The 27558-nt window shown below is 40.3% G+C and overlaps 1 protein-coding gene across 2 annotated transcripts; it reads right to left on the bottom strand.

The window, feature by feature from the left end:
- Positions 1-355: 355 nt before the first annotated feature.
- On the bottom strand, positions 356-26308 carry ddhd1b (DDHD domain containing 1b). 2 transcript variants are annotated; one of them, XM_061929291.2, is made up of 14 exons: positions 25430-26308; positions 23687-23863; positions 23403-23531; positions 20668-20815; positions 20478-20587; positions 18237-18343; positions 17792-18048; positions 14652-14727; positions 14278-14427; positions 7908-7972; positions 5950-6128; positions 4935-5189; positions 1363-1563; positions 356-1098 (listed from the first exon to the last, which is right to left on the bottom strand). In XM_061929291.2, the coding sequence occupies exons 1-13, from the start codon at positions 26076-26078 to the stop codon at positions 1379-1381; spliced, it is 2487 nt and encodes an 828-aa protein (XP_061785275.1). In that variant the 5' UTR covers positions 26079-26308; the 3' UTR covers positions 356-1098; positions 1363-1378. The 2 variants fall into 2 exon arrangements, with proteins under 2 accessions (XP_061785275.1, XP_061785274.1); XM_061929290.2 differs by having other exon boundaries at positions 356-1563.
- Between the last annotated feature and the right edge of the window lie 1250 nt (positions 26309-27558).

Raw genomic sequence — 27558 nt, 5'->3', positions numbered from 1 at the left:
GCTGGTTTCACAGCTGGGTGTGTACATGACTGCTACAGGTTTTCCTCTGACAGGAAGTACCAAATTCTAAGTTGGAGACATATTAAGGAGAATGGATCTGACTGGATATGAGGAGCCATTTTGAAAAACCTTCACTGTTGTTCATAATTGACCGAGTCTCTGCATTTGGCAGTTCCAACGTCAAACATGCCAGAAAACTGATAGTCCCCACTTTCCCACCTGCTTTAGAAAAAGTGCATTGTAGTCAGGCAAATGATGGAGCTGACTTGCTTTTTAAGCTGACAGTCTTTTCGTCAACCGTGCAGTTTGTTACATTTTTAAACTGGCACACTCTTAAGGTTTGACCTTAAGTGGGATGTTTCCTAATGCAACTTTATCCTACACATATTTATACATAGCATTTCATTGGCAACTATCAGACAAATTCTGCAATGGAGAACATGTAAAACAAACTAAGCTAAATGTACAGGATGACACATTTACTTGTACAAGTTACATTAATCACAAGAAGGGATAGTCCTTTTTGGCCCTTAATGGTTTGCAAAATATTTAGGAGTATTTCATTCCAGTACAACACTTTGTTTTGTACTTGGTGTCGAACTACTTGTTGGCCAGCACAGAGGTGAGATTTATTGTGCTTGCACAAATCTCTTTGTCCATTCCTCTTAAATTTACTCCTGAAATCCTGATATTTAGAGGCTGTTCCTTGGCAATTCAAAGTTGAAGATCCCAAAAAATGGGATTAAGGTCCAAACACTGGCGAGGCAATGCCAAGATCCTAATGTGCTCCTTTTTGAGACACTCCTTCGATACCTTCGCCATATGTTTCTGGTCATTGTCACAATGTTCTGGCTGAGGCGAGGGGGTACTCACCCAAAATTCGACGTTACGCGCCCCTCGTTTATCAGTCTCTCAATGCGGTGAAAGTTTCCTGTACCCAAAGCAGGATGTTTGCACCTTCATGTGTGACAGAGTGATGATGTTGTTGGATTCACATTCAACATTTCTCTGCAAACAAAGGCGTCCAGGCCACTTGATGACAAACATCTCACCAAGTGAGCGGTTGTCGCAGGAAACTACGTTTTGGGCACAGCTCATCTGTTCAATGAAAGGTGTTGTGTTAATTTCTCTTAAAACCTCATTATCATTTGATGTAATATGAAGCCTGTTAAAATTAAGTCAAACTGCATTTAAGTAGCAATGTTGAAGTTGAGTATGTACAATCAAATTAAGATGTATGGTATATTAACATTTCACACTAGAAATAGTACATAAAGTAGCATTTATCTTTTAACTATTTTTGGCAGCAATCATTTTGTAATGAAAAACTTTGGAAATAGAAAGTGAACGAACAGCACGTGCCATTTGTACATGTGTGCTATAAGGAGTCTGTGTTGTCCTCTGCAGTGTCAGGAGTCTCCTGAGGTCGGTACATAAAAGTGAGGAGGAAGAGCGCCACATCATAAGAGCACCAATAGGCCGTGTGTGACGTCACAGCTGACCAATAGCGGCTCTCCACTAAGCCCTCGCGTAGCTCAAAGTCAATGCGCCGCTCCAGTTCCACTGAAACACAAAGATTAGAAATTCATTAGAATTAAATATTATCCATCCATTTTTCTACCGCTTGTCTCGTTTGGGGTTGCAGGGGGTGCTGGAGCCTATCTCAGCTGCATTTGGGCGGTAGGCAGGGTACACCCTGGACAGGTCGCCAGCTCATCACAGGTCCAACACAGACAACATTCATTGAAGAAAAATTAAACAATTTTCATAAAATAATGTAAGGGACCAACATTGAAACAGAGAATTAACCAATTTGCTGAATAGTCTCATCAGCTTGCAATGAACAGCAGATTTTGATGAATAGGCATATTATTGACAAGAAAATCACTCGTAGGCCGTATCTCCCAATAGTCAGGAAGCCTTTTAAAAATCCAGAACAAAGATCTTGATTTCCTCCAAAAACTAATCACTTGTTTAACTGTTTGGTCATGCTAAAATCAAATTAGTCTGATTTCTCAAATAGTTTGGCTCTAAAGAAGCATCCTACAACCTGTGGAAACACATTAATCTAATCATGTTTGGCTTTTGAGAAATCGGACAAACACACCCGCATTATGTGATTGGAAACCAGATCTCTCAAGTGGGTGAGTGCTGCTGGAGGGGACACCTTCCTATCGCACATGCGTCAGTCTCAACGCGCGGACTATACTGAAACAGTATCGGCCGGGGCACGAACAGTATTTTCTTTCGAACTTAAAACTCCTTTCATCAATCCACAGAGACTTTTGAATGAACATTTTAAAGTTTTCTTTCCATGATTCTCCGTCCGAAAATTCCTTCGAAACAATTCTCTCCCACCGGTCTTTCTTTGCTTAGGACCTGCATCCACTCCTAGACATTCTTGGTAGTAGTGTCATGTTCGTAGCGCAATCTAAGATCATTTCTTGATGCACATCAGCATAGCCATTAGAGACGTAATATTTGCAATCTGTGCCAATACTACAGCGAACATCAGGTACAAAAAAATCTAAGCTGTTGACTTGTAAGGAGATGCAGAGGCTAGTGTGACATCATAGGTCAACTGGAAAATCAATATATTTATCTGCACTAAAAGGAAATAAGCGCCCCCCCCCCCCAGTGTATGGCGTATGACCAATTGTTTGGATTTAAAATGACGTCACGTCTGGCTCACGTCCAGCTCATTAAATATGTGTGATGGTCAAACCAGCATCTGTTCTCAAAGGGTATTAGGCGTTTAGCCTTCTCAAAGAAAAATACCGTGTTTGCGTTGTTTTAGGCTGTTGGCACCATTTAAATTGCGAAAAGGATAAACGTTTCTTCAGAGTTCCTCAAAGGGTAATCAAGAAGGGTGAAAGAGTGCAAGATTTTAAGAAATGACGATGACAAAAATTACACGCTCTCCAGTCCAATGAAACAAAACCGAACAACAAGTTTGCAGTGATCACTTTGTTAAAAGTTTGTTTGACATACTTTTAACATTTAATGTTTCCCATTTAAGTATTATCTTCATATTATTTGTTTTTCTTAAAACACGTTTGCTGCGAGTGTTTCAAAAAGCACCAACTTGGCGAGTCTAAAAAAAAGAAAGAACATGTGAGCAAAACCTAAAAGAGTTTAAGCTTTTAACAAAGACATCAATCATAAATGAAGCTTTCAGCACATACCCAATGTTGACATCTATCTTTGGATAAAGACGGGGAAACACGCTACTCGTAAACGGCGCATGGAACAGCAAGGGCAGGCAACAAACATGGCGGTAGACACAAAGTTGAATCATGGTTTGGGACCCTTTGGGACTGTGTGACAAGGGGTGACACTTTCGTGACTTCTGCGGTGCTTTTTTGTGAACTTCTGGATCTGCCTCCCGGTAGCCTTTTGGCCATGGAGACCAGCTGCTGGGTCTCTGCCACACCAGAGTCCGTTTGGAGAGACTGGAGGAGATGCGGATGAAGAGACAGGGCTGAGGAGCTGGCGCTGAGCGCCGGGACAGACAAGCTTCACAGTGTCTTGGCTGAATGAGCAGGTATCGGACACCTCTGTCTCTTTGGACGCATCCTCGCTCATCCATGCGGACTGGACACCGGCCAAGAGTTGGTGGGCGGCCAAGGGCGGAGTCGGCTCTCTGGATTGCTTTGTTGGGTCTGCTCTTGTATCTGGCAATGTTCCCCCCACCCCTGCAGACGATGACGTGGAACACCGCAGAGGCCACCACAGTGTATATGATTTTATTTTTTATTTTTTTTAACTTTTGTGGCTGTGTGTAGAAGTGGCTGGTTGCATCAGCTCTGCTTTAATGTCTTTAATGTTATTTGATGTTTCCCTCTTACACATGTTTATGTGTGCAATGGCTATGAGTTTTTTCCCCCCTTGGCCTCAGTCTGGACCCCCTCTTCAGGGGCACAGGCTTAGACTGAATTTTTTTTTTCTCACCCCCCTCCCTCCTCCCCAGCGTTTACCTATTTCTCACCTTTATTGTAAGGGGCGCCGGAAGTTGGCAGACCCGTCAGCGATCCTGTTCTGTCTCCCTGTAATGTTTGTCAGCTCTTGAATGGGATTGTGCTGAAAATCTTAATTTCCCCTCGGGGATTATTAAAGTATTTCAGATTCTGATTCTGATAGAGCGTGTGCATGGTCACTGGGCCTTCAAATGTAGGTGTAAAAATAAAAATAAAAAACTGTTTGAGAAATCAGAATAATTTAGTGCACGGTAACGTTGTCACTGTGATCTTTGGACATGGAGCTTACTATAAAACTGCTTTTCACTCTTTGTTTCATTCTTGTTTTGGGCTTTTTGAACAGTAGCGTACAAATTTTCATCTTGGAGAAACAGATTTGGACTGCGTTTGAGGAAGTGACCAGAGTCTTCCAGGCTACCTGGGATCTTTTGGACATCCTTCCAAGACAAATCACCTTCATGCATCATGAATACAGGTGTTAAGGAACAAGGAGGAGGAACTGTCTTCTAAGAGTAAGCCTGGTGCGTTCCTGCCTGAAAGTTTTTGACTTCAAGTGCGGCAGGTGTTGTTCGATAAATTCTTTATTAGCCTTCTCAGGGCATTCAATCGATCGTAACTGGACTGTTTGGTTTGTCTCAGAAGATGTTTCGCTTCTCATCCAACTAGACTTCACCATATTGGTGAAATCTGACCAATCTTTGTCTGAGACTAGATCTGACCAATCTAAGTCTTTGAGCATGAACTGATGATGCCCACTTGAGGAGGCGAAAAGTCTTCTATGACAAACCAAACAATCCAGTTGCGATTGACTAAATGCCCTGATATTAGAATGACCTGGATGAATGAGAGCATTCATAGACATCTTTAATAGTCGTTACCGAACAATTAACTTTTGTACACCTGGAGAGTTGCTGTTCCGAAAAACCTACATACCGTCGAGGGGTCTTTTGGACTTACATGAGGTGTGGTCAATGACTACTGAAGTGGATTGCGACAAGGTCTGCTCCACCTCCACGCGCTCCAACTCCACTGGTTTTTCCTTTTCATCACTTTCGCCCACCATTGACTTCTCTTCAGAAGATGCGTTTTCGCCTTCAATGGCTCCACTCTCGATATCTGATGGCTCCTCCTCGACTGCGCCCACCTGTCCGCTGGATCGAGAAAAGCGGGAGAACAGGATTCCCCCAATACCCTTTCCAAGACTCGCAGCCCCTGAAGAACAGAAGGTATGATGAAGGTATCAACTGTCATCTTGACCACATAATTTGATTAAGGATCAAGGTTGGAATTATGACAAATCATTTTAATTTGCATGCTTCCCCCATACTTGTGAGTTTTTTTTACACATATTCCAGCTTCCTCGCCCATCCCAAAAACATGCATGTAATGTTAATGGTATCATGTATATCACGGGTGTAAAACTTGTTTTTATTGAGGGTCACATTGCAGTTATCTGTCCTTAGAGTGCCGCTTGTAACAGTGATTAATATATCAATATAAAAGTAAGATTTGTCTCATTCTATTGTTATCCAATTGCCTATGCATGTGATTATTATATTTCTTTGATGTACACTGTTAAAAACAATATGTAGATAGAACTAGCAACTCACAACAGCACCTGTTACGATGACGACAAACACATTTAGCCTACTCTATTTTCCCACTATTTGTCAATTTCACTAAACAAAAACACAACTTCATGATGTGACTTACCAATTAATTTGAACAGGTGCAAATGAAAAAATGGAACCACTGTTTTTTGTGTTCCCTTCAGGGCCTTAAGTTCGACACCCGTGATGTATATTATCCATTAGTGTGAATGCTTGTTTGTTTAAAAGTACTGCGTGATTGGCTGATGAGCAATCCAGAGGGTGCCCAACCTCTCATCAAAGGTTCGTTTGCAGTAAAATCCAGACGGCAAGCCTGAGAAAAAGTTGACATAACGCTAATGTTTAACCTGGAATGTGCTTACCCATGATGCTGGCCTTGCCCAGGTTGGTGATGGACTCTCCATAGTGACGGCGGGCCTGGGGTGGAGAGGTGCAGGGGCTGGGAAGATTGTCTGAATCTGATATAGTTGTTGTGTCCTTGTTGGAGTTAAGAAGCGTGGGACGGATTTGATCGTACGGCGTGGGACTCGCGGTGTTGTACCTGAACAACACAGTCACACAAATCAGCTTATAATTTGACCGGAAACACATTATTTTCATGCAAGTCCACAAAGACACAATTGGCTGTACATTGACACCTTCATGATTTTTTTTTTTTTTTTTTTTATCAAAATGGGTAAAAAATTGGCAACAACTCAAGATTCTAATAGGACTCTGTTAACTTCAAAGAATCTTCATTGTCGATGTACAAGAATATTAACATCCATCCATCCATTTTCTACAACTGTCCCTCTCGGAGTCGCGGGGCTGGCTGGAGCCTATCCCAGCTGCATTTGGGCGGAAGGCGGGGTTTACCCTGGACAAGTCGCTACATCATTGCAGAGCCAACACCGATAGACAACATTCACACTCAAACACTCACATTCACACACAATCAGAAGAAAATGTGGTGGACATTTACTGGATATATACTAGCTGTTGCAAACATATATTGCTTTGTTTTATTATTTATGTATACATAGTGCAATCATTAGTGTGTAATATGTCTTATTTAATATTTTCTACTTTTTTTTTTTTATTACATTTGACTTTTGTTACTGTATATAAAAATATGCACTGCAACCACAAGTATTTCCTATCATATCCATCCCATTATAGTGTATATGCGTAACTATTGTTTGTATTGGGTACTGTATATGTATGGTTCCGTTCGTAGAGCGGCCATGCCAGCAACCTGAGGGTTCCTGGTTCGCTCCCCGGCTTCCGCCATCCTAGTCACGTCCGTTGTGTCCTTGAGCAAGACACTTCACCCTTGCTCCTAATGGTATGTGGTTCAGGTGTGTGAATGTATGGGTGAATGTGGAAATAGTGTCAAAGTAGCCATTACAACCATAACAGTACAACCCATTACCATGTACCATAACAATGACATAGTGTATACGTGTAACAGTTGTTTTTTTGTATATGTGTAACAATTGTTTTGTTTGTATGTTTATTTTATCATTTCATTACATATGGTGTACACTGGATCCAAACTTGAAGTGCAATATAATGTTTACGCTTCCAGCCTCAGAGGCACACAAGTACAAAAGTACTTAAGTCGATGGCAAAATACGCAGAAGGTCAGATTTGACAGGGTTGCTCCACGCATCTTGGATGAGTCGAGTGGGAGAATACCGCACAGCCAAATGTAAAAAAAATATTTTAAGTTCATACAGACATTGACAAAGTGGTCAATGCAAACTCGTTCGTGTTGTTGACTCAGCTCCAGTCAATGAGAGTAAGATCATTTGGTTAAGAAAAGGTTGTTTCTGGTTGTACAAATCTTTGAAAATGCCACAAATGCACCATGACTGAGACCTTACTTCTGCAAACATGCTGGAGAGCATGTGAAGTCATAAATGCGGGTGACTTAACGGACGCATTTCATTTACATTAGACACAAATAGATTACATTAGATGACATAAAACAAATCTGAATTGGGCATCAGACCCTACAGTGTAAACATACTGTAGCTTAGAAACAGTTTTAATGCGAGAGAGCTGTAGTTGTCTTCTAAATTGCCATCAACTTTACATTTATTTCATATCCTTTTTTTCTATCACTCTGCAACTAACTGAGACTATACTTAAAACCAAGAATCCCGTTTGTATTTTTATCTAGTGATATTCTTGTATACTCTTTTAAGGCACCATAGGAGAACACACCCTCAATGTGGTTGTACCTGTTACGATGACGACAAACACATTTAGCCTATTCTATTTCCCCACTATTTGTCAATTTCACGAAACAAAAACATAACTTCATGATGTGACTTACCAATTGATTTGAACAGGTGCAATATTACTGTAGTGCTTTAAGATAAGCGGCTCCAGTCTGTAAGCCTAACAGAGCAGAGGAAAAACAGAATCAAATGGTTGGGTCTAAAACACATTTTAAATACATCAAATATTTTTATGTAGGAAGTATGGAAGGAAGAAAGGAACAAACTTTAATACACATACATTGTCCAGGGAGACAGAACAGGAAAGCTGATGGGTTACCACTTACGGGGGTGGACTGGGGGTTTAGTAAAAAAGTAAATCTCAAACCGGGTGCAATAAAAAAACTCAATATCCACGATAAGCACACATACACATGTTACGACACAGAAACCACTAGACTTGTAACAGTAGGGGATGGGAGGAGGTACATTCGGAGGCGAAGTTGCTGCCCTTCTGGCGCTGCTCCAGCTGTTCCTCGCCCCAGTGGAGTTAAGCGGTGGCAAAGGCGTGGGGTGGAGGTTGGGGTACATGTGCGTATATATCCATGGTCCATGGTGTGTGTGTGTTTTGTCTGTAGGCCTGGCTGGAGTCGCTCTGCAGGCTCAGCGAACAGAGTTCAGCTCCCCAGGTGTTAACTGGGAAGGAATTTGTTTCGTCTTCGCTGCACTGTCATCGAGGGGAATCTTGAAGCAACGACCTTGCCAGGTCATTTGCCAGGGAAAACAATCCAGATTAGAATGTTTGTGTTTGAGCGAGCGAAAACAAATTTACACTTTTCACTCTGATTGTCGATTTCTATTTGTCCTCAAATTCATCAGTCTTCGATGTTGTCCAGCTTGCAATTTAGTCATAAACTAAAAACCTGAGTGTCCACGCTCTGCCCGCATCCTTCAGTCATTTGTGGCAGCTATGGGGTACCTTGAACAGCTGCCTGCATCTTCCAATTTGTCGATACGCCAGGGCAACTTCAATCAGCTGATGTCCTGTTATCACGATAGGTTGATGTCTTCAAAGTTCTTGACTAAAAAATTCGCCAGGCACTCCGCACTCCTCTTCCCCCAAGAGTCTGTCGTGTGTCCAGCAATAACCGTTCCGACAGGACAGGCAGGTTCCCCCGAGCCCAAGATCTTGTCAATTTTGTTGAGAGGACAGTTAATCAATTCCGTTGTTTAGAGGGGAAAGAGTGCGACCGCCTTTCCTTAGAGCCAGGAGAGAGTAACGTATGCACAGTGCCCGCTAATTGTAACATTGAGAACAATGTCTTTATTGTAGTTTAAGTTTGTGATGGAAATATTTATAATTTGCAAATATAACTTATGGGGGAAACCTTATATGAGTTTGTATATTGTCTGTAGTGCTATAATGGTTGCATTTCAACAGTATCATTTATGGATCGATCTGCCCTCTCCTTACGTAGGCCTCGCCGCTACACAGCAACAGACAACATTATATTATCCTCTCTCTAGCCCTTATTAATCTACTTGTTTATTTTCTGTTAATAGTTGTACACTTTATAAGATAGGATATACTTTTTTCAACCCACAATGGGGAAAATATGTGGTTGCAGTGCAGACACAAAAAGTCCACAAAAAATAAGACGAAAACACATGAACACAAGAAGGAGACATCAATTAACACAAAGGACATGTAAAACAGCAAAAGAGCACAGAGCTCATACAACCAGCTGCCACTTCAGCGGTGCCATTTCTACATACAGCTACAGAGTAAAACACACACAAAAAAGAGCAATAATAATACATATTGCACACATACGTTGCACGATACACCATCTCAACACCCACATACACCGCGGTGGCCTCTGCAGTGCTCAATGTCATCGTCAGAAACAGACCTAACAAAGCAACAAAGAGAGCCGACTCCGTCCTAGGTTGCCCACAAGCCCTCGGCCATTGTCCAGTCCGCGCGGATGAGCGAGAATCCGTCCAGTGAGACCAAAGTGTCTGATACATGCTCATTGAGCTCCGGGAAGCTCGTCCATCAGATGCTCAATGCTAGCTCCGCAGCCTGGTCTCTTCTTTTGCATCTCCTCTGGTCTCTTCAAGTGGACTCCGGTTTGGCAGACAGCCAGCAGCTGGTCTACAGTGCAAAGATGGCCATGGCCAAAACTCCCCCCAGGCAGATCCAAAACTTCACAAAAAAGCACCAGAAAACACTGCAGAAGTGCCAGCACACTATGTTGGGCAGTCTCGAAGGGGCCCAAACCGCAAGGCAAAAAACACATGAAAACAAGAGAGGAACATCAATAACCTAAAAGGAGGACACATAAGAGTACGGAGCTCCTGTAATCAGCAGCCACTACAGTGGCGCCATCTTGAAAAAAAAACAAAAAAAACACTAATTTCTCGTATTGTTTCAAGCTAACTAAGAAGTTAGCTTAGCGATTAGCATGCCTGCTCCTGACTTGTTCTGGGTGTGTAACACGTTTAGCCTCGCCCTCCAGTGACATTGTTACGTGATAAAGCTACCTAAGATACTAAGAAATGCCGTTTATTTGCCTCAATAGAGGTGATGATTATTAACTTAGGGAGCGGCCTCACATTGTGTATGGAGATACACAACTAGCTGTTAGCCGGCTGTCAGCCACAGAACAAAAATAAATAAAATGTCAGCCAGAGGGGATCGACTTTTGTGATCGGCATTGGAAGACATTAATTCGTTGTGGCTGATTAGGGATGATACTCGAAACCGGTTTTCCCGGTTGTTCGATAAGAAAAGAACCGAGTCCTCAGACTCGAATCCCTTTTTGAGAACCGGTACCCGTTATCGAGACCACTATAGTAAAGAAAAAGAGTTGGTTCTTTATTCGAATCCCTGGGAACAAATCCCGTCCCGACCAGAAATGCCCTTTGAGACATCACAAGAAATGACGTCACGTAGCTCAGTCATTAGGCGCAGATAGGGAAAGCAGGAAAAACAATGGACAAGCGCTCCAAGGTGTAATAAAGTTCAAAACAAAAGGTATAATCCAATGAATAACTTTACTGAGACATTTGAGCAGGGTACAAACACATGACGAACACTTTTACGACCAACCAGAAACATAGCAACCAGGCTAGCAACGCACCTCCTTTACGGCAGCTGTCGCAACATTCTTAAAGCAACCGCAGCACATATATGACATGATCTCCCTTTTTTAACTTTTGTTTTTCTTTCCTTGTAAACAAAACAAAATCACACTGTATATGTGTTGTCTGTCTAATTATAAATAATACAGACGAGGCGTGTTGGCTGAGTTCTTGATGTTTACTTTCACAGCGTGAAAGTAGCGTGAACCTCATTCTTAGCTGCCGGCGTGACGACATGCAACAACACTTTTCGGGCCTACCGCGCATGCTCGTCACTCCCGTTGCGTGCTGGGTAGTGCAGTTGTTATATTCCCTAGCATAGCTCATAACATCACACCTTTCCCCCTATAAAGAAATAATGTTAACTCAATAAAGTGTATTTCTTTTTTTAGCTTTAACTTTTCATTTTTTAGCATTGTAACCACATTTGCAAACAACTTTTCTCTTCATAGAATTTTCTTTCAATAAAACAATAAAGTGCAAAAATGTCAAAACATCATAACAAACAGTTATGTCAAATAGCAGTAGAAGTGCACTTTTTGGAGAGCTGTATTATTTTCAGTGTTGTGTCCAAGGGACTGATTTTATTTAACACTATATTATTATTTATACACCTATAGTGATCACAGAGACAGGTTGTTTTTGTGTTAATGTATATATTTGTTTTTCTGAAAAATCCCACTTAATATACTTTGGGTAACAGCAGTCAATATTTATTTATTTTATTTTTTTAGGGGGGGTAACAGTCAATATTTATTTATTTATTACATTTTATTGTTTTCTTATATAATAAAAGTGAGCTTTTGTTAAACCAAATATTGTGTGTTTTTTTCCATATACAACAACCTATCTGGACTCGATAAGAGAATCGATAAGGAATCGGTTCGATAAGAGGATTCGATAATAGGCTCAAACTCGATAATTTCTTATCCAACATCATCCCTATGGCTGATCATTTACTTTTTCAGAAAAATCGATAGATACTAATAGGTGGCCGATCAAACGGAGCATCCCTAATTGAGGTGCATTCAACAGGGGACCTATACTGATTTTCCTCTTTTCTGACCTATAAATGTTATTACAATGTTGGATAATTGTGTCAAACAAAACTAAAGCATCAAATCACAATGTTCCTGCATTTGGGTGTGAACTTTCATGCTGTTTTGGATGCCTCTGTCCACAGTGTTTTGTAGTCTTTTTTCAAGTGTGGCTAAGTTGTGACGTCACAGCGAGGTGGACGTACTTATTTGAACATTAGGAATGAATATGTATACTATGAGCCAGAGGGTAGGAAATCCTTCCCCAGTCTGCTTTAAGCAGGGAGACAAAAAGCAGCTGTTTTGTCTATGAGTGGACAGGTGTACCTAATGTTGTGACCGAGTGAATCTATACACTTTTGTTAAGTTTATTTTTGACCGTGTCTGGAAAACAAATAGCAGTGATGTTCATCTATTAGACATATATTTAAACAGTGTACATTTTCAAAAGTTAATTTTGACACTTTTGGAGATGGCTGGGTGGGGAGAGCTTGAAATACAATCTAAAGGGAACGCCTCCACAAACGAACATTTTGTAGACACATGCAAAAGGTGGATTTTAAATGTGACTGTTAAGCAAAATTATTACCTCCCTGCTTGGCACTCAGCATCAAGGGTTGGAATTGGGGGTTAAATCACCAAAAATTATTCCCGGGCGCAGCACCGCTGCTGCCCACTGCTCCCCTCACCTCCCAGGGGGTGATCAAGGGGATGGGTCAAATGCAGAGGACACATTTCACCACACCCAGTGTGTGTGTGACAATCATTGGTACTTTAACTTTAAAGCAAAATGTACACCAAAGCACAACCAATACATATGATCTAGACCAAAAGGAAGTGTTTTAAATGTAAATTAAAACCATCATAGGTCCCCTTCATATTCTGAGGTTCAATGTTGACAATGTAAAATTGTTGACGAATATTTGTTACTGTCGTCACGTCACTTAATAAAATTGTATTGTACTTTTATTTTCTTGTACCGCTAACAACCCACACGGGAACTTCCAGGGGCAATACATCCCAGCTTTTACTGCAGAAGCGGAGTAAGCTTTAGCTAACGTTAAACTATGAAGCAAGGATAAAATCATTATTTTTGTAGCATTTACACAACACATTTTTGTTTTTACAACCAATACCAGCAGTCCTTTTGCCACTGAGGGGATATACAAATATTTAAGTAGCGTGTTAGAGGCCAGTGGTGAATCTTACATAGAGATGTACTCGTTTTATTTTGTCTGTTATGAAGCAACAAGCAAAGAGGAGTGGAAATACAATGTTTATATTCAGATTTTGGTTCCCAATAGTAAATAATAGCAAATAAAAAGTAACGCTAATGTTTTTGATCATATTACGCCTATACTGGCTCACCTGCACTGGCTTCCTGTGCACTTAAGATGTGACTTTAAAGTTTTACTACTTACGTATACAATACTACACGGTCTAGCTCCATCCTATCTTGCTGATTGTATTGTACCATATGCCCCGGACAGGTCCCCACATCTGCGGTCCTCTCCAAGGTTTCTCATTGTCCCATTGGGTTGAGTTTTTCCTTTCCCTAATGTGGGATCTGAACCAAGGATGTCGTTGTGGCTTGTGCAGCCATTTGAGACACTCGTGATTTATCCATCCATCCATCCATCTTCTTCCGCTTATCTGAGGTCGGGTCGCGGGGGCGGCAGCCTAAGCAGGGAAGCCCAAACTTTCCTCTCCCCGGCCACTTCGTCCAGCTCCTCCCAGGGGATCCCGAGGCGTTCCCAGGCCAGCCGGGAGACATAGTCTTCCCAATGTGTCCTGGGTCTTCCCCATGGCCTCCTACCGGTTGGACGTGCCCTAAACACCTCCCTAGGGAGGCGTTCGGTGGATGCCACTCGTGATTTAGGGCTATATAAATAAACATTGATTGATTTATTGATGATTTTTACTTTGATAATGAATATTCATGTTTACAGTATTATTCCTTTAGGTGACTGATGGCAGCTAAATAATCCTAACAGTACAGGATTAAAATTGTTTTTATTTGTACTGAAATTTAGGTTTACAGGATATTTTACACTTTAAGTTTATTTATTTTTCACTGTGGTTGATTACTTTGTGTATTAAGGTAAAACAATTAATTTCTTAGTAATTTCCTTTGTTCCAATTTACTGTAATAGCTTTCGAAAATGAGTCAAAATCAAGTCATGGACTCAAAGTAAAGCAAATCAATTAAGAAATAATCTTTTGACTAGTCGACTATCAAAATAATTGTTAGTTGCAACTCTATTTTTTATGATTTTGCATGGTATAACGAGAGTGAGCTCACCACAGGGTCTGTAGGATGAAATATGTTGAAGAGACGATTGCAGATTGAGGTAGGAAGTATATGGTCCTGGACACAATTACTTCCCGGACGGATGCCTCGCAATGCCAAGAATACTGCCAGAGGGGAACCCATGCAGAAGAAATTTTCCACCTGGCAGATTAAGAAAAGGTAACATTAAACAATGCTCTTAAATGGCATTGATTTGCTAGAGAGGATAGGTCATGATTATCACCATTCACTAATTGTAATATAATACAGTATATCAGCAGTCATAATCAAGTATTTTTGCAGGCACCATGCACGTGGTGCTTCATGCATGTTTGTGAAGTGTTAGGGTTTACTGCTGTGTTTACCTTTCATCAGGAAAAGATTACCTTAAACTTTAGAGCTGGAACCGCTACACATGACAAGGTCTGCAGACCCTGAAATTGGTCCTCCAAGTCCCTCAACCTGTACAGAAAGAGGCAAAAACTATTTAAAAGTTATGCTTACTTTAAAAACTTTGTGTGTGAGGTCAAAGGGTTAGGGACCTGCACACATGTTTTGCCTTAATAAACAGGTTTGGGTAGAAAAGTGATTACTATTGAACTAGTACAACAAGCACAGAGATAATGCTGTTTTATGGCGATTCCCACCATTAAAGGGTCATTTTAAAATCAATTTGGTTCCCAGTGGGGCCCTGCAGTAAGTTTCTTTTCAAAAATCTATATGGCGATAATTAAATATTGCACCCTCTTGCAATAACGATATACCATGACGAATTAATTGGAATATAGATGATAATAGAACCATTTTAAAACGGGTTACAAAGGCTACTAATTTGGCTGCTGACGTGTGCGGTAACATACATACATGCATTGTACATAATACAACATTTCTAGTTGTATTATTGTGTCAAAACTATTATAAATCTACTAGCTAATTTACCATTAATACCTGGTTACTTTCTGTTGTAACATGTTCTATCTACACTTATGTTAAAATGTAATAAGCACTTATTCTTACATTGTTTGGATACTTTACATTAATTTTGGGCAATACTACAAATTCAGCCATTGATCCAATACCAAGTAGTTACAAAGGCAGCATTGGCCATATCAATGCTGGTACCGTTACTTTAAATTTTCAAGCACATTGAATGATAACATTTTTGATCACAAATGACAATATCAATATAATATCAATGAAATACTTGAATTATTTCCCTATTCACTTTTGTTACATACAATATTTTGAGCGAAATAAAGTCAATGGTACAAAATAACTAAACATAAGCAAAAACTACTAAAAAACACATTTAAAGCCTATGGTTTCTCCCTTAAAGTCCTCCTGTGTCCAGAGAGACTCAGTCCCTGAGCTTGTAAACAATAACAAAAACGACAAAAAATTTTGTGATAATACAAAATATCTAACTGACCGTTGTCGTATGAACCACATACTGACACTATACTTGTTATCTTTACTGTCAATATTTGTTTCAATCCACCCATCTCTGGTTACATTCAAGAGCTCTATCTTGGCGCTAATATGGATTCTCAGTGTTTCCCCCAAATTGGCAAAAAGCCTGTGGCAGTGGGGGCGTGGGGGCGTGGCTAGAGGGTGTGGTGGGGGTGAGGTCATCATGACGGCATCGTACAATTTGCATAATCTGCAATGATGCATATATTTTCTTTACTAATGCTAAAACAACGTACACACACATTTAAAAACAAATCAGTGTTATTATTACTTAGTATTAACATATATATTTTTAATATTATATCGTTTTGCTCTATTTTTCATTTGTTGTCGTTTATTGTACAATGTTCTTTGTTGAGAATGTTTCAAGTGTCAAGAGATTTTTTGTGACTTTTTCTTTATTAAAAACAACAAGCAACAAATCTATCATCTTTTTCTGGTGTTATTGAAGCATCTACATGTGTTCAGACTACAGTACTTATGTCGTCCATGTCCTTGACGTATAGTGTGCTCTGCAGCGAGTCTCTACTCTCCCAAAACACTCACTGACGTCACACTTGCTTATTATTTCCACACTGCACATTTTGTAGATTGCTTTCCGTGGGTATATCTAGGATATATTAAAGTACTTCCACATCCCAGACCTCCTGCCTTCGCTTCAGTCAATCCCATGCATCTTGCCGACGTCATCACAACATCCGGTTTCGGCAGTGCTGTTTCCGTGATCAAAGTCTTTTTTCGGGGGCCAAATTTTCAGTGCATCACTAGTCAATTGTGCGCAATAATAGGCTATATATATCCAGTCATACTGTAAGGACCTCCAGGTGTTAAATGTTTATGTTTGTGTGTTATTGATGTTCATTTTCCAATGATTGTGAAAACACTGTGCCTGAAGTGAAATGGGATTGGCAGAGAATGAGGAAGTTTTGTGTGTCTGCACAGAGACGGACTTGTATGCACAGAGGGAATACGTGATGTAATTGGGCATAAGATTGGCAATAAAAGTTAAAAAGCGCTCAAGACTTTGTTGTGACTTCTTCTGGAGGCTACAATACATCATATTACTTTAATTTGTTTTCACATAAAAAACCCTAACTTTTAAAGTGTGGCGCGTTTTATTTTGCTGTGCCAGTGCACCGCGATCGAATACATTAAGGGGAAACCCTGCTGCCTGTATTCCGTTACGGAGTGTAGTGTAGCATTTTAGCTATTCCTCCTCCGCTAGTCCTCCAGTGATAAAGTTACATGTAAGAAATGCATGATGGAGGGGAGGGTCAGTGAATTAGAAGTGACTTGCGAGCTGCGCTCAAGGACGTTACATTACACTTAGGATACGTCCATCATAGTCATATTACCGGTACATGGCTAGAATGTGTTGTCACGATAGGGCAACAGAATTACAATCCCTTTGTCTGCCAAATAATGTATATCGTCTATATCGTGCATGTTCCAAACGGACCGTTTGGAGGAAGTAGATAGGAAGGCAAGATTGTTTGTAAATATCTACGTAATCCCTCCACGGATTGATTTCAATTTTTCGGGACTTATGCAGATATCAAATGCACAACAGCAGGTACCAATAAGTAAGAATAGTTGGTTTTGCATGATAGGGCCCCTTGAAATAAACAATGATTTTTTTCTGATTACCATAGCTTTCATTCCTTTTTTCCTAATAAGTGCACGTCATCAACATTGAAATTTTACTATTTAAATGTGTGCCTTATTAGAAGAAAAAACTTTATTCTAATTTTAGCTGTCCATCGCAACACAGATCATGGCACCCATGTGTATTTGTGCTCTATTGCAACAGCCGTGCGGAAACTATGTCCATGCCCTGCAGTCTGGATTTGATATATTTTAATTAGTAACACTCATTAAACAATTAATCGAAGCAACAGAATACAAATCGAAGCGTTTTTCTAATCGATTTAATTGATTTGTCGCTGCAGCCAGGATGGTCAGATGGTAAATTGTAAAAGTTGTGTTGACATTGGTGTAGTAGTAGTAGTAGTACTGCTGAGCCCTGCCCATTAACAAACATACAAAACAAAGATACCTGAGGCGAGTGAGTCTGAGCTGCTCCTGAAGGTGTCGCTCTTCGTCGTTCGGCCAGCGAGCCTCGGCTTCTTTTGGGTCCGGAACTTCTAGATGATGAAAGCGCACAGGGTCCCAGCCGGTCATGATGTCAAAGGTGATAACACAGCCCAACGAGTGAGAGACAATGGACACCTTCCCATGTTTCTCAAAGTCTGGATTTCGCGAGCAGAAGAGCGAGTAAAGACGGTTGAGCTCCAGAGTCAGACCTCGGGTAATCTATGCACAATAACAACAAATATTTTTTGCGTATGAAAGATGAACACTGTCTACTGATGTGTATTTATGATAACCACTGGACTGTTTCGACATGTTTCTTTACTCCTTTCGAGACAAACATCTCCTAACTATCAACAGAACAGAGGAAGTATACCTTAGGTTCTGCATAAACTCACGATGTAACTCACCTCATCTCTGTAAAGCGGACTTGTATAGTACATAATGTCCATGGCGCTGCTGTTCAACATGTCTCTGAGACCTCTTAACTTGTCAGGAGTGATGGAATCCACTGTGTCTGCAAGAGCATGGTCAAAATGCATAAAATATACTTCTGTGTCTGCAAGAGCATGGTCAAAATGCATAAAATATACTTCTGTGTCTGCAAGAGCATGGTCAAAATACAAACAATATACTTCTGTGTCTGCAAGAACATGGTCAAAGTCTGCATTCAAGCATGTAAATAAGCGATTCAGAGTCCAGCAAGACCCACAATAGAATGTGTTTCCACATCACACTTTCAAGCCCTTTAATATTATGTGTGCAAGAGCATGGTCTATATATTAGTTTCATGTACAAGTAAGTTACTTGTAGTCGTAGGAGTGTATTGTAGTTTCTTGTAGTTTTAATACTTGTAGTAGTGTACATGTAGTTTTTGTTGTCGTAGTACTTGTAGAATTGTACTTTCTTGTAGTCGTAGTACTTGTAGAAGTGTACTTGTAGTTTCTTGTAGTTGTAGTCCACTACTTGTCGTAGTGAAGTTTATTAGAGTTGTAGTATTTGTAGTAGGGTATTGTAGTTCCTCGTAAATGTACAAAACCCAAAACCAGTGAAGTTGGCACGTTGTGTAAATCGTAAATAAAAAGAGAATACATCCATCCATCCATCCATCTTCTTCCGCTTATCCGAGGTCGGGTCTCGGGGGCAGCAGCCTAAGCAGGAAAGCCCAGACTTTCCTCTCCCCAGCCACTTCGTCCAACTCTTCCCGGGGGATCCCGAGGCGTTACCAGGCCAGCCGGGAGACATAGTCTTCCCAACGTGTCCTGGGTCTTCCCCGTGGCCTCCTACCGGTTGGACGTGCCCTAAACACCTCCCTAGGGAGGCGTTTGGGTGGCATAGAGAATACAATGATTTGCATATCCTTTTCAACCTATATTCAATTGAATAGACTGCAAAGACAAGATACTTAACGTCCGAACTGGTAAACTTCATTATTTTTGGCAAATATTAGCTCATTTGGAATTTGATGCCTGCTTTATTGGGCCCGAGCTAATCTAAGATGGACTGATGCAAAGTGTAAAAGTGTTCTGTTGTCTGACGAGTCCACATTTCAAATTGTTTTTGGAAACTGTGGACGTCGTGTCCTCCGGATCAATGAGGAAAAGAACCATCCGGACTTTTATAGGCGCAAAGTTCATAAGCCAGCATCTGGGATGATATTGGGGTGTATTAGTGCCCAAGGCATGGGTAACTTACACATCTGTGAAGGCACCATTAATGCTGAAAGGTACATACAGGTTTTGGAGCAACATATGTTGCCATCCAAGCAACGTCTTTTTCATGGACGCCCCTGCTTATTACAGCAAGACAATGCCAAGCCACATTCTGCACGTGTGACAACAGCGTGGCTTCATGGTAAAAAAGTGCAGGTACTAGACCGGCCTGCCTGTAGTCCAGACCTGTCTCCCGCTGAACATGTGTGGCGCATTATGAAGCGTAAAATACAACAACAGAGACTGTTGAGCAACTTAAGCAGTACATCAAGCGAGAATGGGAAATAGTTCCACCTGAAAAGCTTCAAAAATTGGTTCCCAAAAGTTTAATGAGGAACGGCCATGTAACACAGTGGTAAAAATGCCCCAAATCATTGTATTCTGTTTTTATTTACAATTTACACAATGTGCCAACTTCGCTGGTTTTGGGTTTTGTGGTACTTGTAGTGATGTGTTATATTTTCTCGTAGATGTAGTACTCTTAAAGCTGTTCAAATGTAGTTCCTTGTAGTTGTAGTGTTTGTAGTTGTCGGACTTGTAGTCATTTATTGTAATTTTTTGTAGTTGTAGTAATTGTAGTGTATTTGCAGTTTTTTGTAGTTCAGGATTCAGGATGCTTTATTATTGTCCATTCTTTAACATGTACAAGAATGTAGTTGTAACACTTGTAGTAGTGTATTGTAATTTTATGTAGTTGTTATGCTTGTAGTAATGTATTGGAGATACTTGTAGTTGTAGGAGTGCATTGTAGTTACTTATAGTTGTAAAGTATTGCAGTTTCTTTTAGTTTAAGTATTGTAGTTTATTGTAACCATAAATCACTTAAAAATAAGAAATAATATTGCAGACCCTAACGGGTGCTGGTAAAACACATAATCTCCACAAGGATGAGACTGTATGTGCTGCTAGCACAATGCATTAAAAATGAGTGATGCATACCTCCATCAAGAGCCAGTTTGGACCTCCACTCAACAGGAAGGAACTCAACATGCTCTGTGGTGCGATTAGGAAAGTGTTTCTCCTCCATCTTTCTTGCGGCATCTCTCATCCTGCCAAGAGAACGAAATTACTGTCCACAACGATCTTGTCAGCATCCAGTTTTGGACTGGAGACCTCTCAATTGTCTTACATGCTGGTGTTCCTAATAATGCGACCCTGGTCCATCTTCTGGCCGATGCCATGCACCACAAATACAAGGTGGGTGGTTTCAGGTGGCGTGTCCTCGGGCGCTGCTTCCTCCACATACCCCCTATGGAGACGTGTCCCGCTGCTCGACGCTGTGGATACAGAAGACACATCAGCTCCTGTCCTGAGGTGATGGATGCTCTAGCGCAGGGGTGTCAAAGTCAAAGCCCGCCGGCCAGATCCGGCCCGCGAATGAAAAATCTATGTCCTCCGGGATGATATTTGATTAGTATTAGAACTGGCCTGCAGGCCAAAGCCGCCTGCTGCTGTTTTGCACGCACCAATACTCCATCAGTGTTGGTGATAAGAATTTTCAAAATGAGGTCCCAGGGACCACTTCAAGTCATAAAAATGGGGTCCCACGGTAAATGTTTGGGGTCCCACTTTTTTTTTTTTTTTTAATGCCATGATTTTTATACAGATTTTGCACAGATTTTCCTCCATGCGGCCCCTGAGCTAAAATTAGTTTGACACCCCTGCTCTAGCGGTTATAAGGTTGGGACAATAAACATGAACCTGTGAGCTCCTCAGGTTATTTAGTAAAAACCCATAAAACAGCAGAAAAAACTGACATACAGTAGAATTCAAACTAACATACATTCAAAGTGAACACTATGTATTGGACCCAAAGGAGGTAATATTTATTTTTAAATGATTCTAATGGCTGCTTATAACGAGCGTGAAGTCCAGCAAATATCGTGATACTTTCAGATAACTAGGAAACTACAAACCATGCGGGGGTAAATACAAAAAGGCAAAGTAATTTGACTATTTAATCTGTCTACAAAAGGAAAAGAAGCTTGACCGAAGGGCAGATGGAGCGAAGAAACAAGGCTGGCAGGAAGACAAGGAAATGAGAAAAGGACTATGCACAAACATTGTGACTCGACAAAAAAACAGAATAGGAATACTTCAAGTGCGATAAAAGATGCTGCAGGCAAAATACAAAGATGGGGGAGGAGAATGAGGAACAATCTGGCGTCTTCCTGCTTAAAGGGGTCATATTACGATTGTATTTTTTTTTCTTCATTTAAAACACTTCCTTGTGGTCTACATAACATGTAATGATGGGTTTTTGGTCAAAATGTTACATAGATTATGTTTTACAGACCATCTTTAAGTTTCTTTCTGACTGTCTCTTCAGGATGCACCGTTTTGTGGCCGGTCTTATTTACGTGTCTCCACTTCGACAGTGTTTTCTCCCAGTCATGTTGTACTTTTAGCGCTTCCATATAGCAGAGCTGGGCAAATATTTTGACTCGGGGGCCATATTGAGAGCAAGAATGTGTATGGGGGGCCAAGGTGTATGTGTGTATAAATTATACGAACACATTTAGCTGTAAAAATCTGCTGTACAGTATGTGTGTTTGGGTCCCTTTTTTTCAGGAACACTAATACCAAAAGTCACAATGTCCGATAGAGTTCTAAAAAAGTTATGACAGACAACCTCAAAAAAACGGAATGGAATTTTACATTTTTTTACTGAATGGGACACCCAAAATGCACGTTAAAATAAAGAAAGTTTGATTTACAATATTAACTATGGACAATAAAACAATGAATATTAACAGCATATGAACATCGCTCCTCTTTTACTTCTCAGACCAGCTCCTCGATAGTTGTGTATCTTTTACAATCAAGCAAAACACAACAAAAATGTAACAAACAGCAAAATATAAATAAAAAGGGTAATAAACCCCCACAATATGATTTTTTATCACTTTTATGCAGACATTTGTTGTAAAAATCTGCTTCCGCATCTGTTTCTGACATGCCTTTCGGGCTGGCTGCTCTGAAAACAAACCCCGCCCACTCTGCTTTGTTCCTCGTCTGAGCTGCTGTGACGTAGATTACCGTAATAACTGGTATAACACCCAAAAGTGCAGATTTCAGCCATTGAAATACTTTCTATAGTTCAAAACTTACGATAATTTAAAAACAGCACTACATTGTCATAGAACGGCGACAGTTTTGATGTTAAAGGTTTAAAAAAATTATGTAGAACGTCCGGCGGGCCGGATTGAAATTCTTAACATGCATGTGGCCCGCGGGCCGTATTTTGCCCAGGTCTGCTATAGAGTCTACTGACAGATATAAGTTAGAACTATACCCTACTTTGTATTAGAAATGGCAACAGTGGAGGATTTTAACATGTATGTACATGTACGAACTAGTCTGCCCCACAACAAGAGGATATGACTAAAGCGTCTGAAAAACAATGGCGAACTAGCACCAAGCACTTTAGGTGAATTTACACCATATACTGTATGAATAATTCGCTAACGTCACCAATGGGAAAAACGTGCCTAATGGGGCAAATCTCAAACTGATTGTTTTAGCAGAAGTATGAAGGAAGGCAAGAATGTTTTATAAATGTGTCCCCTTTGAGCCGCTGTGTTTAAGAGTAACATTAATTCAAGAGCTGTTGCGTGTGTGCCTCGTTGCTGGAAGTAAGGCAATCTGGGGAGGAAAAAGAATCCAATAAGGTGAAGGAATCTAAAATAAAAGAGAGGAACACGGGACTCGTGATCTTGACTTTGTTTTCCTTCAATGTTATTAATCAGTGGTTGTTTAGTAACACACAAATGTTGACGTTTTGCAATCACCACCACTACCACACATCAGATTTATAGCACTACTTTGTAACAATATTCATGCATCACAACCTTCGCCATGTACCTTTAGAAAAGCCCAGTTTCTGAGTGACGGTTCGTGCAATCTTGGAGGTGGTGGCGTCACTATACAGGTACATCTCGTCCACACTGTGCCAGTCAATATGGCTCCGGCTCAGCTTCAGACTGTGAATGGCTGACATGAAAGAACACAGTCGTATATGTAGTATGCTGCATGTAGGGCTTTTTAAAAAGTGTATGTGTGAAAAAACTAATAATGAAAGTACACTTTCAAAAAAATCACTTGCTAGCATATCAAACCACTGTAAGAGATGATGTTTCATATCTTACCGTCTTTACTGTCCACTGTGGTGGCCACTGTCTCCATTTCATAAGTATCTCTCATCTGTTGTCCTCGGAAACGGCCAAGATGATCCTGCTCTATCATGTCACTCTCATCCTCCTCCAAAGGGAGCCATGTTCCATCAGTGAACCACTGACCCCTCATCACAGGAATACGCTCTTGTTCTACGATAATATGATGGCCAACACTCTGTTAGACTTACTTATTTTGCCTTGATGCTTAATTACTTTATATACCGTAAGTATATATATATATATATATATATATATACCGGTATATATATATATATATATATATATACACAGTATATATATATATATATATATATATATATATATATATATATACACAGTATATATATATATATATATATATATACAGTATATATATATATATATATATATATATATATATATATATATATATATATACAGTACAGGCCAAACGTTTGGACACACCCTCTCATTCAATGTGTTTTCTTTATTTTCATGACTATTTACATTGTAGATTGTCACTGAAGGCATCAAAACTATGAATGAACACATGTGGAGTTATGTACTTAACAAAAAAAGGTGAAATAACTGAAAACATGTTTTATATTTAAGTTTTTTCAAAATAGCCACCCTTTGCTCTGATTACTGCTTTGCACACTCTTGGCATTCTCTCGATGAACTTCAAGCACACCTGTGAAGTGAAAAGCATTTCAGGTGACTACCTCTTGAAGCTCATCGAAAGAATGCCAAGAGTGTGCGAAACATTAATCAACGCAAAGGGTGGCTATTTTGAAGAAACTAGAATACAAAACATGTTTTCAGTTATTTCACTGTTTTTTGTTAAGTACATAACTCCACATGTGTTCATTCATAGTTTTGATGCCTTCAGTGACAATCTACAATGTAAACAGTCATGAAAATAAAGAAAACACATTGAATGAGGCGTGTCCAAACTTTTGGCCTGTACTGTACGTATTTATATACATATATACTGTGTGTATATATATATATATATATATATATATATATATATATATATATATATATATATATACATATATACATCCATTTTCTACCGCTTATATATACACACACATAAAAGGGAAACCTGCGAAACAGGCTTGTAGGATGCTATAGCCTCTGTGTTTTTTCCTGACCTAACGTTTGTATACACACACTTATACACATTTTTATGTGTGGGTATATATATACACAGTATATATATATATATATATATATATATATATATATATATATATATATATATATATATATATATATATATATATGAATGTATATACATACATACATATATATATATATACATACATATATATATATATACTGTATATATATATATATATATATACACACATACATACATACATACATACATACATACATACATTTTCTACCGCTTATTCCCTTTTGGGGTCGCGGGGGGCACTGGAGCCTATCTCAGCTACAATCGGGCGGAAGGCGGGGTACACCCTGGACAAGTCGCCACCTTACATATATATATATATATATATATATATATATATATATATAGACTGCTATGATATGCAGTGATGCATGGATTTCTCTGCATTCACTTGAAAGTGGCTATTCTAAATTATCATGGGGTTACAACATTGTTTATGGTAACTGAACTACTCCTGACTTAGTATTTTCCAAAAAAAAAAAAAAAAAAAAAGGTAATCTGTTGTAATCATAAATTTAAAATCATGTGCTTACGGTTCCAGTAAACGGGATAGCATTCCTTATCCCGGATGTCCACTTCATAAAGTCCTCCCCTCACACACACCGCATCTCCGCTGACGTGGTCCTTCCTCTCCTCCGAAGCGGAGTCCGCATGCACCACCCTCTCCGCGGACTGGACCTCCCCGCTCCTGGCGGCTCCTTTGCCCTCGGCCTCGACCGGATCACACCGGTTCTGCTCGTAGGCAGTCTCGATTTTTAAAGAGTCGTGTCCGACGAACGGCTTCCAGGTCCGCTTGTCCTCTTTGTAGAACCACCGCACCTCCTCCGGGCCCAGTTCCGTGACGATCTCCCCCCGGTGCCGGGAGCTGTTGGACCGTATTCGCTTCTTGGCGGTCACGCCGCCGTCACTCTCGGCGTAGTTCGGCTCGATGTCCAGATAGGACGCAGCCGGATATTCGTCCCCGGCCAGGCCGAGCATCATGCCGTCCTGAGGTACAAGCGGCAGGTGTCTGCTGTCCATGCCGGGCTCCACCGGGTCGCCCGAGCTCGGCTCCGCTTCCAACGGGTCGTCGTCGTAGCCCGACACGAACACATCGTTCGCCATGTCCCACTCGTTACTACTCACCGAGTTGTTGTCGGAGCTCTGCTGGCGGAGGCTCGCTTTGTCCTTCATGTTGCTCATTCTTCGTCGCCCCGGAACTCTTTCCGCACAAGTCGAGGTCACAATGTGGAACAACGTGCAGCTACACAGCTGCTAACATCTGGAACCTCTGACGTCATTGGCTCGCACGTGATTCCAATAAAACAAAATCATCTTCTGTTTTTGAGCCTTTTCACTTGTCACGTTGGAGGAAATAAAATGTCTACTAACGTTACTTTTGTTGTAATGACGGAAAGATGCTGGATTTGAACGTCGTCAGCGCTGGAAATACCGTGAATGACAAGAGAGGTTCCTGTTTGACCCATCCAAATAAAAGCTGCATTAACCAAATGCACATGTGTCAATAGTAATATTTCCACTGGTGAAAACTCACACTCGTACACATAAGCCGTGAAATGTATCAACATTTCTAATTTATGAAAAACTTCTGTATTTCCAAAAACTAAAATGCTTCGAATTAGCTGCACATTTTTACTTTGAAATTTAGATTTGTAATGGTCCAGCGCATAGCTGTATAAATACAACAATTAAGAATCACTATGGCAGGGCATCTGTCGTTACATCCTGGACAATATTCATGTGTGCTTTGTTTTAAAGATGTGCTATTTGGATTTACACTGTAAAATAAAAAATTGAAAATGAATTTTACCTTTGCAACCTCATTATATTATTGGCTAAGTTTTATATTCATAAATGTAAGTTTCTCAATCAGGGGCGCCGAAAAGGGGGGGGGGGGGGGGTAAAGGAGACGGATTCTAGGGGCCCATGATGGAGGGGGGCCCAGAGAGGCCCCTAATGATGATGAAATTAAAATACAGAAAAAATAATGACACTGTGTTGGGGGCCCTGTAAAGATTCTTTTCATGGGGCCCAAAATCCCTAGCGGCGCCCCTGTTCTCAATACCCGACCTGTGTTTTGTACCTTTAAAAAAGAAATTAGAACGTTACTTTAAAACGCTCTCTACCTCTAACAACCAAATAGCTGTGAAAACTATGATGCTGTGTTCCAAATTTGGATTATTTATGGTACTTGTGTTGTGTGAGCCTATGGCTTTTACACTTTGTTACATATATATATATATATATATATATTGCATTCTATTTTAGTTACTTTATTGAGTTTACAACCCCCTGGCGCTGTTTTGTACTGTTTTTGTACTGTTTCTGTTCTTGTTTTGTTTATTATTATTTATTGATTGTATGTAAATGTTCATATTATAAATAAAGGTTTATAAAATAAAAATAGAAATAAAAATTACAACAAGTTCCAGATTGCTCTTTTGGAATTGCATAATGTGGTATTGTGGAGAATCTTTTATTAACCAACTTATTAAGTTAGTCTCAAGCTTCTTGGGAGTTTCCCAGCAGCAGGCTGTTTGTAATTTTTCCCTGTGCATTGGATTAAAACACTTTCTCGCCTGCAAGCTGCCCGATGTCCTCCGCGTCTTGGAAGCGCAAGACCACGCCATGCCAAAACGGTACACACGTGAGAAAAAAGGAA

The sequence above is a fragment of the Nerophis lumbriciformis genome, linkage group LG34, assembly GCF_033978685.3.
Source record: "Nerophis lumbriciformis linkage group LG34, RoL_Nlum_v2.1, whole genome shotgun sequence".
NCBI classification, from domain to species: Eukaryota; Metazoa; Chordata; class Actinopteri; order Syngnathiformes; family Syngnathidae; genus Nerophis; species Nerophis lumbriciformis.
Note: the sequence above shows the minus strand (reverse complement) of the source record. Positions and strands in the feature narration are given on the sequence as shown.

Coding starts and splice junctions, on each gene's coding strand:
- ddhd1b (XM_061929290.2), bottom strand. CDS start 26,078: ATGAGCAACATGAAGGACAAAGCGAGCCTCCGCCAGCAGAGCTCCGAC. Junction 7,973..14,277: donor TTCATCCTACAGACCCTGTG/GTGAGCTCACTC, acceptor CTGCTCTGTTAG/GCTTACAGACTGGAGCCGCT. Junction 5,190..5,949: donor GGGCAAGGCCAGCATCATGG/GTAAGCACATTC, acceptor TCTGTTCTTCAG/GGGCTGCGAGTCTTGGAAAG.